The following is a 21,689-nucleotide window of genomic DNA, read 5'->3' as shown; positions in this document are numbered from 1 at the left end:
TTAAAACGTTTTGTATGTCGACTACCTCGCATCAAGACGAGTCTGGGGATATGCAACATGACCAGGTCAATGAAGACCGCCTTCACACCCAGGCTCACCAACAGACCGTTGAACCCCACCAGGCTTCTCAACGATGGAAACCCTGCCTTTACTCTCACCACACCTGACTATACTGCCTTCAACAGCTACAGGTGGAGAGTTAAGGATCCTTATCAAGTACCTGGAGGAATCTCGATAGGCTGCGTTGGCTACACGTCGGAGAGAGGAGGATCAACGTCGCCACGAGGAAGAACTACGCCGCCAAGAGGACAACCTAAGAAGAGAGGAGGAAGCCCAGCGTTTCACCGCCCTGTTGCAGCTACTCATGGTCAACCCTGCCCACAGCAAGCAACACCACCGGACTCGCAACAACTTCCTACTCAATCCTCAGTGCCTTCAAGTTCCCAGCACCCACTCCCACAGAAAGCCATCGTCCAGACCCCACCGCCCTTACGTCCTGATGCACATACCAAGTGTTTAGGGAATGGCGTAGATGCTGGGATGACTACAGTGTGATGGTGGACCTAGGGACTTTTCCTACCAGGAAGCAGCTAATACAACTTCGTATGTGCCTCAGCCTGGAGACTCAAAGAATACTGGATCACACACTCAACGTGCCACCAGACACAGATCGGAGCGTGGAGCAAGTCTTAAATGGATTTTTCTCCAGGAACACATCAAGAACCAGCGAAATGAAGCTTTAAGTCGTAGGGACCTGCTTTCCTGCAAACAGAGAGAAGGGGAAAGCTTCAGCGATTTCTACGTCAGACTGAAGCATGTAGCAGAGGAAATCGACTTCTGTCCTGGCCAGTGTGCAGTTTGTTAGGAAACTCAGCTAAAGATGATCATCATCACGGTCGTCAGAGATAAGGAGCTCACACAAAAACTTATTGCCATGGACACCTCAGCTTCATTGGCCACCATGGTCAATGAATGTGACTCCTATGAGGCCACAAGGAGCCACCACCCCCATACGTGCCCCTCCTTCTAAATTGTGTGCATTCTCTACTTAGAAAAAAAATCAAAGGACATGGCAGCAAAGGTGCCACTTCTCACCCAAACTCTAACAAGGGCACTTCGTGCCTTTCCTGCACAAAGAAGCATGGCTCTACAGAAAAGTGTCCAGCTGCTGACAGCATATGCAGAAACTGTGCCAGCAAGGGACACTGGAATAAAACTTCAAAGTGTCCTGCCAACAAGGCCACGTGTAGACACTGTGACCGAGTGGGTCACTACGACAGATGTTGCCGACAGCAGATGAATGCCAAGCAGGGCAGAAATTGTCGCAAGGTTGAGGCCCTTTCCACAACAACTTGCCCTTCACCGGCACCCATAACCCTCGATTTCACCTACAAGGGCAAGACATCCAAGATTATGTGATGCTGCCAGACACAGGAGCTGATGTATCAGTGATGGGTCCTCAGCACTTGAAACTGCTTCAAATCACCAGGAACGAGCTACAACATTCTACCACCTCAGTGACACACAGCAGATGGATCACAGATGACACCAGCTTTAGGTACCTTTAAGGCCACTCTGTCTTTGGCCAACCGATCCTGTCATGTCATGATCCAAGTCCATTTAGGTATCCAGATGCCACTCCTGTCCTACGCACACTGCAAGGAGTTGGCCATCATACCGCCAGACTTTCCACGGCTCATCCTACAGGTCGTCCACGTGAACCGATGTAAGGAGCTACCCCTTCATGCCAACTCTACCCCAGCTGAGGCCCAAGAAAATTTCCTTAGAACCTTCCCTCATGTGCTTGTGTCTAAGGAGGACCTTAAAGCAGCTCCACTGAGGTAGATGGCAGGACCACCAATGAAAATTCACCTTAAAGAGGACACTGTTCCATTCGCCATTCACACCCCACAGCAAATCCCCTATGCTTTCCCCGAACCTGTCAAGATTGTGCTAGATTCTTATGGTCCAGCAGGGTATCATCAAGCCTTGTGGAGACAAGCCATCGGAATGGTGCCACCCTCTAGTTGTCGTCCTAAAGGCAAAGGGAGTTCGCATCACAGTGGATCTCACCAAGCTGAACACTCAAGACTCCAGACCAGCCAACCTTCGCCCACACCCATAGCTGCTGTCTGTACCGTCGATCCCACAGCCAAATTCTTCACCACTGTGGACGCTTTACACTGTTACTGGCAGATGGAGCTAGCGGAGGAGGACCATCATCTCGCCACTTTCATTACTCCTTATGGACGCTTCCAGCCTTGCCGAGGACCTATGAGCTTTACTGGCAACGCCTACTGTTACCGCGGGGACCTAGCTCTCCAGGGTATGAAGAAATGTGTCAAGGCTGTCGATGACATTCTCATTTTTGACGACTACTTACTGGCATATTACCACAGGATCCACGAATTACTCACAAGCTGTCGGAAAAACAGCATCACACTCAACAGAGATAAATCGTAGTAGCGAAGACCCCGAGTAAATTTCTGTGGATTCGCCCTTTCCGAAGAAGGAATAGCTGCCGATCCACACCTTCCAACTTGACGGACTTATGTTTTTTCATGGGGTTAGTTAACCAACTGGCAGAGGTCACTCCAGATATCGCCCTGACTGCACAGCTTTTACGCCCACTCATGAGCCCTAAGCGATCTTTTATTTGGACACCGGACCACGACCAGGCCTTCAAAAGTGTGAAGCAAGCACTCTCAAGCCTTCCGGTTCTAGCGTCTTTTGACCCAACTTTGCCAACCATTCTCTAGACTGATGCATCTCGTCTCTACGGAATAGGCTACGCTCTACTCCAGGACCATGGTTCCAGACATCTCTGAGTAGTCCAGTGTGGATCCCGCTTTCTTGCAGACGCCGAGACGTATGCGACAATTGAGTTGGAGATGCTTGCTGTATCTTGGGCTCTCACAAAGTGACGTTCGTACCTCCAAGGACTGCCATCCTTCACTCTGCAAACAGACCATCGTCCACTTGTGCCCATTATCAACAGCTACACGCTGGACATGATCGAAAACCCAAGGCTCCAGCGAATGAAGGAACGTATGTCACAATAGCAGTTTACTGCAATGTGGCGTGCTGGCAAGTCTTTATGCATTCCAGATACAGTCGCGCGCACACCTGTCAGCTACCCAACTTCTGCGGATATGATCGGCTGTGCTGAAGTAACGTCACACATCAGGTCTGTCATCAAGGTCGTAATAGCCTCCCAGGAAGAGGAGGCCACAATCATCAACGCCGACCGAACTCTACAGGACATGTCAACAGCAGCGCAGGCCGACTGACTGTCCGCATTCATGATTGCATTGTGTCCGGATTTCCCATGAATCGGTATGACCTGCATGCTGCTTTGCTACCGTATTGGAAGCTGCGAGAAGCCCTTTCTACTGACGGCACCCTCGTGCTCTATGGAGCCGAGCCAGAATAATAGTTCCTACTGCTCTACGTCGCCACACACTCGCCAGAGACTCCACGAGAGCCACCGAGGTGTTGAAGCCACTAAACGTCGAGCTAGACAAACTGTCTTCTGCTGCCTGTGGCTGGAGCGATAAAAGGCATGGTTAAACATAAGTGATAACCCAATTAAAAAATGATGAACTACCTGGAAGGAGATGATTGTTTCAAGCTCCTTGCAAGGATAAAAATTTCCCAGAGGACAGGTGTCAAACCTGTCATTCTGAAAACCAGGCTCGATGCCTAGTACCTTCCGCTGTGGAGTCTGACCAAAATAGTAGAGGAAAACTGTAAAGCAACTGCAGAAACTAGCTCACACTCTCTGGAAGACAGTAACACAGGATTTCTGCAGTTGTCCAAAAATCTCCAATACAATGCCTCGTGAAAAAACTTTTGTTCAGAGAAGATACTGGATAATCACCAACTGTGACAAGTAGAGGAACAGAGTTGTAGTTCCCCTGCAAGTGGGACTTACAAATAAGAAAGGCCACTGGGGTAAATTCTATCTGTAACTGGACAACGAACATCAGGTCAGGATACCATTCGGCTTGTGTCCAATAGGAAGCCAGACAGTCATCCTGAGACACAGTTTGGATTAATCAACAGATCAGGCAGAGGGGTGGCAAGACGCACGTCCCGTGATGTCCCATGAGGTCCTTGAATACTTCCGACAATACCATGTACGTCGAGTTTCTTCATTCTACTAAGTGGCGAGCAAGTCTTTATGCAATACAGGGATCATTCCAATGCTACACAACCTTCCCCTGGCAACTTAACAAGTCAACTAGCAAGATTCTTTTGCCTGGAATGAAGCTTGCAAATAACTCTACATGTACCTGCTTTGCTCTGTGAAATGATTGTCCTTTTATTTGTCAATAAGCATGAAAATTGTGTTGACGCTCATCAACACTACTGAGTACACTATCAAACTGTCAGAAAGCTTGTGGTACTAGCAGCACTGCTTTCTAGCAAGTTTCTTTGCTGGTGCTTTTCTTCTCTGGACCATTAACTTCTAAGTGGTCTGGTTTTTCAGGTGCATGACCCTTCTCCTTGCATGCGGCTGTGAACATAACCGTTTCTGGAGGTAAGGAGTGGAGTGGAACTCCAATGATGAGGTTTTGTCATTTAACCACCAGGCTAATCACTGAGAGGGGATTGCTGGTTGCTGACCAGTGAAGTGTCAAACATCATGAGAGTGATCTCTGGTGCATGTGCCTGTGAGAGAAGAACTTGAACTTCTCTAATGAAGAACTATGTTATGCTGGACATTAATGTTAGATCAGACAACCAATGGTTGAGCTCCCTCCATGATCTGCTGATATGATTGTCCAATGGGAAAATTATATATCTTGTCTCGTCTATCAGCATACCCAGGTATTCCATCTTCTGCTTGGATGCAAGACTGGATTTTTCCAGGAGACTTTTGCTTCAGGATCACCAAACTGTTGAGGTACATTAGTTGGTGAATCCTATTTGAGTGAGCCCCATGTAGATATTAGGGTGAACAATTTAGGAGCAGTAGACAGTCCAAAAAGCAAAGGCCTTTGAACTGGTACACTACTGAGAACGAAGTGAAGGTAATTTCGATAGGACCACAAAGATCTGAAAAGACACATCTTATAGGGACTACAGCAAACTACAGCAAGCATGAAATATTTTTTCCTGATGGTGGATGGTATGGTGAAAGATGTTGAAGAATAAACTTGATAAAAGAAAAAGCCCACTGAAATAGTTCTGAGAATAGTTTCTTACTACTACCTTGTGCATCTTCTTTTCGAGCATTTGTTTTTTAACTTGCTACAGGGGGCCACAGCTTCAAGGTTGCATGGATGATAGGTCTGGAACTAGGAATGATAGAAGTTAGCAAATGGTTTTCATCCCAATGGACTTGCCTACCAGCTCTGTTCAGTGTCGCAGCAACCATTGACCAACAGATTGCTAGGAACTCCCTGCACCTCACAGCAGTTATAGAAAGGGAATATCAACTTCAACAACCCCCTTCCTGAACTGGATAGGCTGGGGATGAAAGGGAGGTGCCCCCTTCCTGAACTGGATAGGCTGGGGATGAAAGGGAGGTGCAGATCTGGATATTGCAAGAGCCTTTAAAAGCGTATTGAGACTTTGTAGCTTTGTTATTGCTATTTGTCGTTGCTGCTCGAGTGGCCTGGGACTTGTTAGTAACTGCCTCATGTTCTTGCTCACCTTCCAAGTACAGTACTTTCTTCTTTGGGAATAGAGTTGTAGTCTCTCCAACACTGGTACTTCCTCTTGCCCCACATGCCTGATAAAATAAGACAGCATCCCTTTCCTTCAGGATGCAGTTAGAAGACTGGTTTGCTGACTGTTATTCAAAGGAGGTGACCGGTTTGGCAACTGCCTGGATCAATTGGTTTGCTTCTTTTTCCTCTCAAAATTTGCCAAATCCTGGGTTGTGGTGAAGTAGGCAACTGCAGTTGCCCAGTAGTTGTCGATCCAGGATGTTGTTTGATAGCCAGCCATAAAAGCAGCCAGCCTCCATAGCAGTGCTAGAGTTTCTCCAATTGAGTCCCTGTCATAAGTGTGGTCACTTGTTGATTGATTGGTAGAGAAGTGTGTGCATTCAAGTCACTTTTGAATGCCACTAAGGGGAGGATACTGTCCGATCATTGATTGATGGGTAGAGAAGGTCATGGCAGTCATCCTGTGGCCCTTTTACTCCCTAATGAATGCAAGAACCTTAACAAGTCTTATAGTTCTCCACTTTTGCAGGATAGCAATCGGCTGCCATTGCTTCAACGGTGTGCGCCCTGCGCCCGACATGAGTGGGGGTCTTAATGTGTACTCTGGTAAAATCCTCACTCCAGGGCAATACCATAAGGAAGAAAGGACGATAGCATAAAATCTGACTCTTTAGAGGCCAAAGTAACAAGAGCTTTATCCTTTGAAGAGCAAGTAGGGGACTGAGACACTGAGCTGTGCATCACAGGAATTCCTATCAGTGAGTGGAGTTTTGCTTACAATCAATTACACAAGAGTTTTCTGGCATCTGTGTGCTCGTAAGATTCCTGTCTTAAATTCCCATCATGTGGACATGGAAATGGTTTCGATGCCAGGGAAAATCTCAGGGTATGGGAAGATGTCTTGTCATGAACCAGATTCGTTTGAAAGGTCAAGGAATAAAAATTGATTTACAAGATGAATTTTCTCCAGAAACAAAAGAAATTGATAATTAGCTTTTGTTGGCCAACTAGCATTTGTGGCCTAGGTGAAAAAATTTCCCTAGGAGATACCCCCATTAGAGGCAAGGAGTATCTCCCTTGCATATGCTGCCAACCATGTTTAAGATGATACTAGGGAGAATATATAGCAAGAGAGATTCAATAATAGCCAGGCACCAAGTAGAAGTCGCCACAAAAAACCAAATCCTAAATATTAATTAACATCACTGGCATTTAAGGGCCGATTCTCATGGAGGACGACAACTAAATTATGAGAAACGAGCAAATTTACATATGAAATTAACCTTGACAAATTCCTTCTGTAACAAAAGGGAATTCCTTCTGTAAACAGAAAAAAAAAATGAGAAAAAAAAATGAGAAAAGCCTAACTAACTAAAGACTAAAACAAACATTCCTTTACACAATATAAAAATGTAGAAATGCTTAACAATAGTTCTAATGAGGTTACCAATTTGGTAGTCAAAAGTGTTCAGTTACCAGTTTCCAATTTGGTGATCAAGTATCAAAAGTTATAAATGACTGATATCTCAGATTCCAATGAATAACCACCATTATCACCTCCCACAAAACAAGCAAGCAAGAATTTTACTATATGTAAAATAAAGTTGGTTTTTAAGTGAACACAGGACATGCTTTCAGATACTGTACACAGCTGTCTAATATTATAATGGGCAAGATTATATGATAATGTAACTGCTTGGTGTAATTATGTAAACAGCATCATTTAAAACTATAACTCACAAAACAAATTCAAATTTTACACACCTTGACCTGTTTTGATTTTCCAACAGGCCCTTGAGGATTAATGTTTGCGATATAAATGGGTGTGTCACCTTCATTACTTCCAATTCCACCGCCAATCCTCATGCCCAAACTCTCATTCCCTGCCTGTAAAAAAATTATGTTTAGTGACAATTGTCAATTGTAAATTTTAAAAGTATGAAAAAGCTGAAAATTAAGGTTTCTCTTAATCCTTCTATCAATGAGTTGTTATAAAATCCAATTTGTTTTTACTAACTCTTAAAGCTCCTTAATACGCACATAAAATTCAAGGGTTCTCATAGCTTAACAAATGGTTATGTGGAGAAATGTGTAGGACTAATTATTCTGCTTTAAAAATGAGAATTGAACGATGGAATAATTGAAACTAATATGCTAATTACCTTTGATATAGTTACAGTTTTCTGGTGAAGCTGAGCACTGTCAATGCGCAGGGACCTTCTTAGCCCATGAACAAGGTCCGACATGTCACTTGAATCACGAGACCTACGACTTCTCATCCTACTACATGTTGAACCATCAGGTACTTCTACTCCTTGAACTCCAACAGAATATCCTGATCCACTACTCAACGCGGAAACGTCAAGATTTTGTTGCTTTTGCAATGTCTCACGTGGGCTGTCAATACTTGTAGATTCTTGAGGCTCCAGCTGTTCACTAGACCGTGTCCGTGCAAGGGCATGCCTATGCCGTGGTGGCAGTGCTGGGGGACCTATATCTTCTTCAAGAAGGGTTTCACCTATTCTCATAACAGAGGATATACTACCTGAACTCTGATGAAGAGGAGTTCCCATTGAACCCAAGGATCCATTACTTTGGTATTGCATCCCAACCGAACCATTACTTTGGTATTGCATTCCAACTCCGTTTAGTGAACCAAGTGAACTACTATGTTGTTCTCCAGGGGACATCAGTGATCCATTTGAATGGCGAAGAGAATTATCTTTCCTAGAAACTGAGGATCCCCTTTCATCCAGTGATTCGCAAGAAGCAGAAAGGCCTAGCTCGTCGGCACTTCCCATAAGGTCACTTCCAAGCCCATCAAGCCCATCACCAACATCTCCAATGGTTTTGTTCATATCCTTGTTGTGGTATTCTAACTTGGGAACCAAGGGGTCAGGGGCTGATTTCGTTCGCCAGTGATGCACAGGAAGAGCTGGATCAGGACGTCTGAAGAGATGTTGATACTCTGGCGGGGGACCTGGTGAATCAACAACACTGGTAGCTGCTGCACCTCGACTCACAACGAGACTCACATGATGACGAGTCTGTTGGATCAACCGTGAAGCATTATCAAGTCTGGCATACCGTACATCAACACCATTGATAGCCAAGATACGATCGTGGGGATGAAGTCTACCATCTTGGGCAGCTACGGAACCTTCCATAACTTCCATGATGAAGATCCCTGGCTCTGTGCGACGGCCACCTAACTTCAAACCTAATTGACGACTGCTCTCTTTCCTCAAGGTGACCATCATTGCTTCACCTATAAGCAGAGGATGTTATGTAAAAAGTAAAAAATGTCATGTAAACAGTAAAAAAAAAATTGTTATAAATTGCAACAATCAGTTAATAAAATGTTAAAATGCAATGAATTTGTATCAATCAAGCACGTATCTCTCACCTGGTTGAGGCTGATAGGTGTTTGTAGGAATGGAGTTAGTGCCAACATTTGAAATATTTCTCTGAGCTTCAATCCTTTCACGGTAGACTCCAAGTCTTAAAACAGGTTGAGCTCTCCTAAGGGCTTGGCAGACAACATGATGGGTAGCAGAAGACATAGGCTGTCCATCTACTTCAATTATTTGGTCCCCAGCCTGTAAACGACCATCCATAGCTACTGGCCCGTCTGGAAAGACCTCTTGCACCACCACGCAGCGCTGAAAAAAATAAGAATGGCATTTATCTTTGTGTTCAGCAATTAATTGATTCTGAATAAAAAGAAAAATCTGCTTTTTGTTTCTCTCATAATATTAACGACAGAACGTAAAATTAACACGGTATAAAGGTCAACTAGGCTATATAGTTTGAGAATCATTTATGTAACACCTATAATTTTATTTTAGGTCTATTATACATCAACAAAAGAAGCCTCAAATAATGTATTGGTGACCAATCAAAGACCAACAAAAGAAGCCTCAAATAATGTATTGGTGACCAATCAAAGACCAACAAAAGAAGCCTCAAATAATGTATTGGTGACCAATCAAAGACCAACAAAAGAAGCCTCAAATAATGTATTGGTGACCAATCAAATCATATTAACTTAAATGCAATCGAATATTTAGAAAGAAATTAATTTCCTAAGTTTATAAAATAAACTCGTCACAAGGCATACATTTACAAGTGTTTAAAATAATTCTCAGTATTTATATATTATAATCACAATTTTATTCTGAAAATATTTGTAAGAAAACATAAAACGTAATGAAACTCAATATAATTTTTATGGTAAACCTCTCCTACAAGGAAAGGAACTTCTTGTCATCCAACCTACACATGTTGGTAACATGGAGACGGAGAGATTTATTCAGCCGTAAACCACCAATTACTTACAAGTGGTGTATCGGAGCCTCCAACAATAGCAATTCCAAGGGCTGTGTGCGTCCGAGGGATCTCCACATGACTGATTTCCCCTTCCAGTATTGGAGGACGAGACACTCCTGGAAGCGGTGAAAGGGAAGAGGATAACTCAAGAGATGAACAATATTATACAAGTTGGACAATAAATTATAAAAATGCGACAGATGAAAGTTGGACTTGACTGAATGGAACAATGTCAAGTACGGTTAATATATATTAATTTGAATTAGCAAGTCTACAGTCGTTTATTGAAATAAAAACCCATTCAAAATCACACTGAATTGTTAAATTGGTTTCGTATTGAAGTAAATTATATACCCGATAGAAAAAAAATTGTACGTCAGAAAAAAGATGTAGACAGAAATTGTTGATGATGGACGATAGATATTTTAAGGATACATTCCCATTGTCATGTACTATACAAAAGTTACGAGAAATAATTGATCAAGTGAAAAAGTATTTGCTATTAAACTTGAAAAATCTACTCGCCTCATTTAAAGTAAACAGAAAGGATACTTCTGGTAAAGTTCCGAGTGCAGAAAGTGTTCACTTGAACATCCCAAACACAAATATTTATTTATTACCTTGAAGAAAATTTTTGAAGAATTTTTTTTTTAAGATAGCGACTGATTAAGCGAAATGGATTGTAAAGTAATAGTAACAATAAAATAAAAGTAATGCGTCAAAATAATTGTGAGGAAATCCTGAGTGAAATAATCTTATAACTTTCTCCTTGTAGTAACTATTAGTAAACATATTACGTCTATCAATGCCTTCTTAGAAGATCGGTCAATCTGAACGAACGAACGAACAGCTGGTTGTAAGTAGTTAGGAATTCAGAGCACTGTTTCTGTCTTATTTCTATTCCTCTATGTTTTATAAATGAAAGATTTCTTTGGGTGTTGTTGTTGTTCTTAGAGTATTTTATTTTAGTTGTTAGTTGCTTCTCTCGTAGTTTCCTTTCATCCTTTCCTCACTGTGCTATTTTCCCTGTTGGAGCCCTCGGGCTTTATAACATTCTGCTTTTCCAACTGGGGTTGTAGCTTAGCAAGTAATAATATCGCTGAACTACCGACGCATATTTACATAATCCTGGAAACTCGTGACGAAATTACCTCGTGCTTTCGCTGTATTAAGTAATTTAATTCATTGCCCTTTCAACATAACTGGTTCTAAAAAAGTAACATTTGAACATACGCAATTCCAAAATATACATTATATCAATCATCAGCTGTGTGTAGTGAGGGGTTCTGATAATTTCATATATATAGGTAAGAAAATCTAAAAGTATATTTAGGTTAAGAATTTAACGGTTCTTTAATTACATGGCACTTTCTGTGGTTATAGTAAGTCATGAAATAAACTCATGTTATGAAATCACACGATAGAAAAGTTATTTGTCATATCTGTTGCGACAAATTTTTTTGCCAAACCAATCTTCCACGACCGTTTTATCTTTATAGAACCAGATACAATATCAGACGTGTTCATTACTGACAATATAGAAATAAAATCGTCGATTTCAAATTTATGTAATTGTTACTTTGCGTAGGCTAGGCATAGTAAATTACTGAATATCATTTATCATTGGTATTTAACATAAATTATAACTTTTCATCTTTGATCCTTAAACATGAATATATTTTTTAGTCCACGAAATCAACTTTGAAAGACAAGCAGAACCTCTTTTAATTTTTTTTTTCAATGATTAAGGAAAATTAACTCATTTACTTTCCTATCTGGAAAAAAAATTCTCCTTTTAAGATGTTTTAACTCTTGTAATAGGTATTGTGCCCTCTGCAATACTAACATATTCAATACAGCCAAAAGGTAAGAGACTTGAATTATGAAATGTGAAGATTGATATCATAACTAATCAGAAATTCTGAGGACGTTAATTTTTCAATGAATGAAAAAGTCATTTTGTATGAGTGAAGAAAATACACCAAACCGATAAGGACGATTGAAGAAAAAATACCAAAATGAAAAGTACGATTGAATATAAAAATACAGAATGAAAATTGAAATACCAAAATGAAAGATCATTCTATACAATTGAAGAAAATACACCAGAGTTCTGTATAACACTTACCATGGTCTTTGTAGGAACAAGAGGTGCTGTGAGCAGTCATTGATCTTTGAGGTCCGCGATAATCACAGCCTGAAGTTGAATAAGGGCAGGATACCCAGTTCCCTGGACATCTGAAATATTCAAGTTTAGTTTTTAGATGTCGTGGTTCGTCTTTTACCATAAAATATTAAAAAAAGACGAAAATTACAATAGAATATTTCCCCGTCCTTCTACTACGTCGGATTTATGGTCCAAAGTTCATAATTCCATTTTTTAAGTCATCAAACTGAGGAAGGTTTTCTCCAGTTTTATCTCGTTCTATGTTTGAGGCAGCGAAATTATGAATACTTATGCAATTAAACCAAATTCTTTTTTTCCATAACCAATCTTCCCCTTTGAACTTAGTGAGAGATCTTGTTCGTTGATGATGCAAGATTCCATTAGTAAATGAAATAGAATATTCAAATTTCTTGGCAATTTTTAGAGGGCAGAGAAGTTTACTCACAATCATTAAACAGATTTTTCTTTTGTCTTGCAAAATAGAATAAAAAACAGATACCCCATGAAATCCTCCGAGGAACCAATGGCCAGTCTCTTCCACATCCTAACATAACAGCTAATATAAAATACTTTGGCTTCAAAGGTAGCTAAGGAGCAAAACACATACCATATGCTTTGCAAAACCAAACAAAACCTTTTGTTTTTCCTGTAAAAATTATGTTCAAGGAAATACTCTCCCTTCTTAATTCGAAAAAAATAATAAATAAGACCAAAAAGTAAAATAGTACCTTAAAGGCCAGACAATCCTCTTACCTGTATTTAAGATGATCTTCTAAATCGCCACGTGGCATCTCCATGTCGCAATGGTCAACATTTGGGCATTTAACCTTTAGTTTCTCTAGAAGCCTGCAATTATGATGAAACCAATGAAAACATTTATCGTTATAAAGTATGTTAAATTAGTTATCGGAAATTTACCAACATGAGAAAATATTAGAATCCAGTAAGAAAAATACCATGCCCAGAATTTTATATCTCAATTTTAACAAATTTTAAGTACAAATGTCTTAATTATTTGAATTAATTAAATCTGAGAATCGTCCTTCCAATATTCACGTTCAAAGAGACCCAGATTGAGTATAAAATCTTTTATTCTTAAAAGATTGAGCTCCCATTAAAAACTAAAAATGTGTAGGAAGACTTTTTAACTTCATTAATGGCAAGAGAATGGAAATATCCTTCAAGGGCCAAAACAAGAGAAATTATCAGTTTTTCTAAAGGAAACTTATTATTATTATTACTTGCCAAGCTACAACCCTAGTTGGAAAAGCAGGATGCTATACGCCCAGAGGCTCCAACAAGGAAAATAGCTCAGTGAGGAAAGGAAACAAGGAAAAATAAAATATTTTAAGAGCAACAATATTAAAATAAATATTACTTTATAAACACGTGCATAATGCTTCTTACAGTTTATACTACAAAGATATGAAAAGAAATCTTTTCTTTTTGCTTCTCAAGGAAATTACGATAAAATAAATGCAGAAAATTTTAAATATATGTTAATGATCATTAAGAAAGGAAACCTTAATATTGAAATACCCAGTGGAAGAATGTACTTACTTCTTAAGGACAAGCGAAGAAGGACTACACAACTGCTGGGAAAGGGGCTTCCGGTCGACGGGACAGCTCTGCTGGACGGTGAGGAAAGACAGAAGACAAGGGCGGCAAAAGGTGTGGCCACAAGGGGTGTCTATGGGAGTCACAAGTGGCTGGAATAAAACATTTGTCGTCATTGAGAGTAATGAAAGGTAATTTATTCTCTTACAAAACAAACATACTTTTAGCGGCAGTACGTGCATACCTTTATACTCAACCAACCATATTTCTAGTATCGCTCTAGGTATATAAGTAGCTCAAGCGTGCTTCTAGTCACGGTATAGGTAGCTCAACCGTGCTTCTAGTCACGGTATAGATAGCTCAACCGTGCTTCTAGTCACGGTATAGGTATAGCTCAACCGTGCTTCTAGTCACGGTATAGGTAGCTCAACCGTGCTTCTAGTCACGGTATAGGTAGCTCAAGCGTGCTTCTAGTCACGGTATAGGTAGCTCAACCGTGCTTCTAGTCACGGTATAGGTAGCTCAAGCGTGCTTCTAGTCACGGTATAGGTAGCTCAAGCGTGCTTCTAGTCACGGTATAGGTAGCTCAACCGTGCTTCTAGTCACGGTATAGGTAGCTCAACCGTGCTTCTAGTCACGGTATAGGTATAGCTCAACCGTGCTTCTAGTCACGGTATAGGTAGCTCAAGCGTGCTTCTAGTCACGGTATAGGTAGCTCAAGCGTGCTTCTAGTCACGGTATAGGTATAGCTCAACCGTGCTTCTAGTCACGGTATAGGTAGCTCAACCGTGCTTCTAGTCACGGTATAGGTATAGCTCAACCGTGCTTCTAGTCACGGTATAGGTATAGCTCAACCGTGCTTCTAGTCACGGTATAGGTATAGCTCAACCGTGCTTCTAGTCACGGTATAGGTATAGCTCAACCGTGCTTCTAGTCACGGTATAGGTATAGCTCAACCGTGCTTCTAGTCACGGTATAGGTATAGCTCAACCGTGCTTCTAGTCACGGTATAGGTATAGCTCAACCGTGCTTCTAGTCACGGTACAGGTAGCTCAACCGTGCTTCTAGTCACGGTATAGGTAGCTCAACCGTGCTTCTAGTCACGGTATAGGTATAGCTCAACCGTGCTTCTAGTCAGGGTATAGGTATAGCTCAACCGTGCTTCTAGTCACGGTATAGGTAGTTCAACCGTGCTTCTAGTCACGGTATAGGTAGCTCAACCGTGATTCTAGTCACGGTATAGGTATAGCTCAACCGTGCTTCTAGTCAGGGTATAGGTAGCTCAACCGTGCTTCTAGTCACGGTATAGGTATAGCTCAACCGTGCTTCTAGTCAGGGTATAGGTAGCTCAACCGTGCTTCTAGTCACGGTATAGGTAGCTCAACCGTGATTCTAGTCACGGTATAGGTATAGCTCAACTGTGCTTCTAGTCAGGGTATAGGTAGCCCAACCGTGCTTCTAGTCACGGTATAGGTAGATTAACCGTGCTTCCAGTACTCATATGTGCTTAGTCAGAACCATGAGGATTACTTCCAGGTGTTAAATACGGGGCCTTTAGGATTAGAGTTTATTAAAAGATTGAAAAAAGAAAATCAGACAATGGCTAGGTTAAGTAAAATTCGGAAATCAAATCGCCTGAAATTACATATAAAAATCAGACTATATATCAGTTTAGTGAGATCGGTGTTACTCAATGGACATGAGTCATGGTATGACAATGAAACTATCTTCAATATATTTAGTAGATTTGATAACAAGGTCCTCAGAAGGATATTGGGATTTAAATGGCAGGACAAGATTAGAAATGAAACTATAAGAGAGACTACTATTGTGCCATATGTGGATGAGATCATGATGAGGGGTAGATGGAAATGGTTTGGGCATGCTCTTTGCACTCCCCAAGAGAGATTAGTTCACCAAACGTTCACCTGGGCTCCACAAGGCACTAGAAGCGTTGGAAGAACCAGGCCTACGTGGCTGAGGACTAGGAAGCGAGAAGTAGATGATGAATGGAGAACTACTGAATTAAAAGTTCAAGATATAGACGACTGCCGAAATCTAACCGAGGCCCTTTGCGTCAATAGACGTAGGGGGTGGGGGTGGGAAGCTGATGATGATGTTGAATGGGAAATTGATCTCTATCAAAGTGACGGAAGTAAGGAATTCCATTAACGAGGCAATCTTCTAGATATGACAATAACAGTCATACCTCATTAGCTTCTACAACTAATGGCCACTCGTGCATTCCTACAATGTATCTACTGATGCTGTGAGTTACTACAAAAGTTCTCGCGGCAATCGTCTTGGTGAATTAATAATTCGAAGTAAATAAGCGCGAAATAGCTAATAGGGGATAATGAAGAGAAACTGCAGAATCTAGTGACGGTTTAAAAATGGTCCCAAAACTAGTCACCCGGGTCTAACTTAACTAGGAAGATGAGGCAATGAATGCAAATGCTGTGTTAGAATTAAATTGATCAATGTGAGTATTTGTAAATAATTGTAAGTGATAATGGCAGGATGAGATAAAGATAAAGCATTAGTAAATAGTTGAACTAGCTACTGATATGCCTTTTGCGTAAACGTATGAAACAATTAGTTTAGTGCAAGCTTCCTGCTCAAGATAATCAAGCAGATAACAGTAAAAATATGGCAGTGACCAGTGGTCTTGACATGAGCAAGTGGCAAATTCTGAAAATTAAAAGATCTAATGGAAACAGGTTTCAACCAACCACACCTGAAATATATATATATATATATATATATATATATATATATATATATATATATATATATATACTGTATATCAAATACCATAATTTCACCAGCTAATGCTACACAAGGACATATTTGAAATCTAATATCTTCAATACACCACCTGATCTTACACGCTAGATCACATTCCACGCAACTTCTAAATACATTAAAAATATATACCTATCCTACCTGAAATCACATGAACAAGACATTTACAACAACATACGCAATCTTTCTCAAGGCTACATAAATCCGGTAACATCGTCAGCATCACCTAAAACGTGGCATGTAGAATCTGTATTACATCAACCAATCTCACCTGAAGGGATACGGGTCTGCACGGTCGGCATCTTCAATATATCAACCGATCACACAACGTAATCTTACCTGAAGACATATATGACATGTAACATCTTCGTCTACGTCGTCTGTGTAGTCGTAGAGATGGGGTTCGTGGGGCTGATGCTGCTGCCCGCAAGTCCTACAGGTTCTTCTGCGGCCACTTCTGCAGGAGCCTCCGCCCAAACCACCCAGCCCCGCGTCCACACCGCTCTCTTCGTTAACCTCCATACTGGCGATACCCCCTAAACTACTCAACCCCCATCACCTCTGCAAATGGAGAGAGAGAAAAAAAATCAATGTAAATTTTATTAATCTATAACTGGGACTGATTAATACAATATTTTGTAAGTTTAATATCTAATTTAATGTTTTACAGTCATGTCTTGATTTCTAGTACTGCCAAAATAATCATTATAATTTACTCAATAACAAACACTTTGGAGAAAACACACACACATATATATATAAATAAATAAATTATATATATATAAATATATATTTATATATATATATATATATATATATATATATATATATATATATATATATATATATATATATATATATATATATATATAAAATATATATTTATATATATATATATATATATATATATATATATAAATATATATATTTATATATATATATATATATATATTTATATATATATATATATATTTATATATATATATATATATATATATATATATATATATATATATATATATATTTATATATATATATATATATATATATATATATATAAACATATATATATATATATATAAACATATATATATATATATATATATATATATATATATATATATAAACATATATATATATAAACATATATATATATAAACATATATATATAAACATATATATATATATATATATATATATATATATATATATATATATATATATATATATATATATACTGTATACATACATACATACATACATACATACATACATACATACATACATACATATATGATTTCTTAATACGTTTCAGCTCGAAAATATGATTAGTAACTTTTCACTGTTGGAGAAGTTTTTTATACGTGGATTTCCAACACTATATTCAGGGTGATAATTGGACGAGCAGCCGTAAACGAGAGGAAGAAAAATCTAGTTTATAAGGCGATCAGCCAAACAGATTTATCGAATAATATTCTGTTCCTAAGATCGCACTCAAGGACTCCAGTGTGTTTATCTAACCAAGGAACTGTCTAAAATAATACTTTCCTTGAACAACCCAATCTTAAATGAAACAACAGTCAATCTCTAGAGTTAAATCATTTAAGTATTATTTTTTCTCCGTGTCAATGAATAAGACAACATATTCTTAACAAAAGCTCCATGGCCAGGATTCATACAGTCTCCATGACTTTAGTAAACATGGTTGCGTTCATTAAGAAAGAGATTACGATAGTTTTAAGTTATCAAAATAACAAACCAAAGCTTGAAAATGACCAGCATTAAACATTACTATAAACTGAACTTCACTAAAAGAAAACTTTCTTTTCGGTGAATGACACTTAAGGTAATTAATTGCAAAGCATTAACTCCTATGATATTGGTTGTGGACTCCTACCATTAGCCTATGACTGCACATTAACTCTGAACAAAAAAGAAAAATCCCTCCACCGGAGACATTGATCTAAAAGATCTGGTGATAACCAAGGTAATCATATGTAATAATTTTACAGTTAATATATGAAAGGTTTATTTTAATGTTACTGTTCTTGAAATACTTTTAGGTTAATTATTCTCTTGTGGTTTTCTTATTTCCTTTCCTCATTTAGATATTTTTTCTGTTGGAGCCCTTGGGCTTATAGCATCCTGCTTTTCCAACTAGGTTTGTAGCTTAGCAAATAATAATAATAATAATAATAATACCCCGAAACTACTATCACACAGACAATGGAAGCCCGTGATTCACGGCGCCATCTATGCTCCTGATGGGAAACCATTCTAAGGAAAGATTACAATCACCATCCATTGTGCTTCAAGTATCATTTACATAACAATGGGGACTAGTTTTAACGGGACGTGTTCTTGGGTACATCACAGAATCAGGAAGTTAATAACCCGTTTAAATGGCCTACACCAAAAATCGTTATGCTAAAATTTTTTATAATATTGCCTACTTTGTTCATATTTCTTCTATATTTACCAAAATATGATTTAACGATAGGTGACATTTAAGTTTACCGTATTTGATTTTTATAGTCCAGAACAACTGTTCAATTGTAGCAAACTCACTCTCTCTCTCTCTCTCTCTCTCTCTCTCTCTCTCTCTCTCTCTCTCTCTCTCTCTCTCTCTCTCTCTCTCTCTCTCTCTCTCTCTCTCAGTTTTTAGAGAAAGAGAGAGATATTATAATGTCTTAGACTGACCATATAAACATAATCTGTGCCAAGCACCTCTCCACCCAAGCTAGGACCAGGGAGGGCCAGGCAATAGTTGGAGAAGACCTAACAGGCAAAATTAGAGGTTTCCCCCATAACTAGCACACAATGACGGTGAGGTTGCAGTCACTACTAGAAAATGTCAGGCTTGAGCCGGCTAGAACTCCGGTTAAACAGATTGTGAAACATGGAGGTTTCCAATAGGCAATTCCAACCTTAGATTAATCTTATAAATGCTAGATAGAAAGGGACTCCTTTAGAGTTTAGATTGAAAGTAATTTCCCTTACACCAAATTGTTCCAACAACCCACGCAAGAGTCACTGGTGGCCAGTTAATCCCTACCTCTATTAATAGTTCCTTGCACGAACTTGTGTCAAAAACCTCGCCCAATCCTTCACTGCCTAAAATATTAAAATAAAAATACTATGCTCAAACACACACACACACACACACACACACACACACACACACACACATATATATATATATATATATATATATATATATATATATATATATATATATATATATATATCCATATATATTTATATATACAGTATATATGTGTATATATGTATGTATGTATATATATATAATATATATATATAGATTTATATACAGTATATATATATATATATATATATGTATGTATGTATGTATATATATATATATATATATATATATATATATATATATATATATATATATATATATATATATATATATATTATATATATGACTTTTTACTAGAAAAGAAAAACAGGAGTTTAAAGGAAAAAAATGGGAGAAAAAATAATTCCCGAGACAACAACCATTAAGGCACAAACGATCTCGTCGAGTGCCATCAATTTCTCAAATTTCCCCTGATGACAGTCATTACCGTCACCAATAACTTATCCACAGTCGCATCGATCATCATCTTCAGCGCCTCATCAGACAGCGACAAGGAGGTGTGTGAGAGAGAGAGAGAGAGAGAGAGAGAGAGAGAGAGAGAGAGAGAGAGAGACTTTGGAAGCCTACGTGAAAAAAATAATAAATTAACTTTCTTATAAGGATATCGAAGAGAGAGAGAGAGAGAGAGAGAGAGAGAGAGAGAGAGAGAGAGAGAGAGAGAGAGAGAGAGAGAGAGAGAGAGAGAGAGAGAGAGACTGACTTTGGAAGCCTACGCGAAAAAGGTAATAAATTAACATTCTTATAAGGATATCGGAGAGAGAGAGAGAGAGAGAGAGAGAGAGAGAGAGAGAGAGACTTTGGAAGCCTACGTGAAAAAGGTAGTAAATTGACATATTCTTATAAGGATATCGGAGAGAGAGAGAGAGAGAGAGAGAGAGAGAGAGAGAGAGAGAGAGAGAGAGAGAGAGACTTTGGAAGCCTACGTGAAAAAAGGTAATAAATAACAAATTCTTATAAGGATAGGGGGGGGGGAGGAGAGAGAGAGACAGAGAGACAGACTTTGGAAAAGGGTAATAAGTAAACATATTCTTCTAAGGATTTCGGTGTGAGATAGTCCATATACGGTATACTACTACTACGCGAGAGAGAGACTTTAGAAGGTTACATGAAAAGGGTAAGAAGTTAACATATTCTTCTAAGGATCTCGGACTGAGGTAGTCACATATACACCACGTTATAAAATAATAATAAAAAAAAACTATTCATCTTAAAAGATTACCATCTCTCTGTCACATGGGATGTCCTTCGGTCACTGGTTTTTTTCAATCTATTAGACATAAACATTGTCTTTGCAGTTACTGTTCCAATCTTTACTTTAAACGAACATGCTTTTATTTCTTAACCAGGTTATTTCATGTATACTATTCCTTAATTAACGTATCACTAACACAGCTTATAGTAAATATATTTAAGTGTATGACGCAGAGGACTTGATATTTCCCCATGGGTTTATTTATCAAAGGCCCCCAGTAACTAACTTGCCATAGAACAATGTAACAATGTTTATCTTTGATAACTAACATTGCCTTCATGTTCTTAGCGTTCTGAAGAAAAAGAAAAAAAAGATTCCTCTCTAGAGTCACTTCGATTACATATACAGATTACAAAATTATGTTCGTGCAGTTCTGCTGTCATTAATGGACTGTGATGACGGCTCGCCTGCATTATGTAGAAACGCCCAAGAGAAGAGGAGGGAGAGCAACCATAAAAAAAGGAATGGATCGCTACGCTAATTGTAACTATTCAAATGGACCAAGTCCTGAAAAGTCCTCTTTTTCTCTTTCTCGTATTAATTTTGGGTATTCACATAGAATCTATACCAATTAACAGAAATACGCTAACTCTATAGTTAAGACTAGGTTATCTGTGCATGGGAAATATACTAACTGATTAAACTTCATAGAATCCCCAAAATTCACAAAGCACATACGAGGTTTCCCTAGTTACCATCTATAGAACCTACCAAAACTACGAATACATTGCTAAC

General features: G+C 39.0%; 1 protein-coding gene across 4 annotated transcripts in view; it reads right to left on the bottom strand.

Annotated features, from left to right (window-relative positions):
- Positions 1 to 21,689, bottom strand: part of LOC137641473 (ligand of Numb protein X 2-like) — a 617,278-nt gene that overhangs the window by 3,484 nt on the left and 592,105 nt on the right. For all 4 annotated transcript variants that reach the window (XM_068374068.1, XM_068374069.1, XM_068374066.1 and 1 more), the window contains exons 2-9: positions 16,876 to 17,097; positions 13,735 to 13,883; positions 12,928 to 13,020; positions 12,136 to 12,245; positions 10,017 to 10,123; positions 9,085 to 9,340; positions 7,841 to 8,946; positions 7,443 to 7,565 (exon numbers count right to left, since the gene is read on the bottom strand). In XM_068374068.1, coding sequence (XP_068230169.1) covers positions 7,443 to 7,565; positions 7,841 to 8,946; positions 9,085 to 9,340; positions 10,017 to 10,123; positions 12,136 to 12,245; positions 12,928 to 13,020; positions 13,735 to 13,883; positions 16,876 to 17,058 — 2,127 coding nt within the window. In that variant the 5' untranslated portion in view covers positions 17,059 to 17,097. The remainder of the gene's footprint in view (positions 1 to 7,442; positions 7,566 to 7,840; positions 8,947 to 9,084; positions 9,341 to 10,016; positions 10,124 to 12,135; positions 12,246 to 12,927; positions 13,021 to 13,734; positions 13,884 to 16,875; positions 17,098 to 21,689) is intronic.

Source organism: Palaemon carinicauda, chromosome 5, assembly GCF_036898095.1.
Source record: "Palaemon carinicauda isolate YSFRI2023 chromosome 5, ASM3689809v2, whole genome shotgun sequence".
Lineage (NCBI taxonomy): Eukaryota > Metazoa > Arthropoda > Malacostraca > Decapoda > Palaemonidae > Palaemon > Palaemon carinicauda.
Note: the sequence above shows the minus strand (reverse complement) of the source record. Positions and strands in the feature narration are given on the sequence as shown.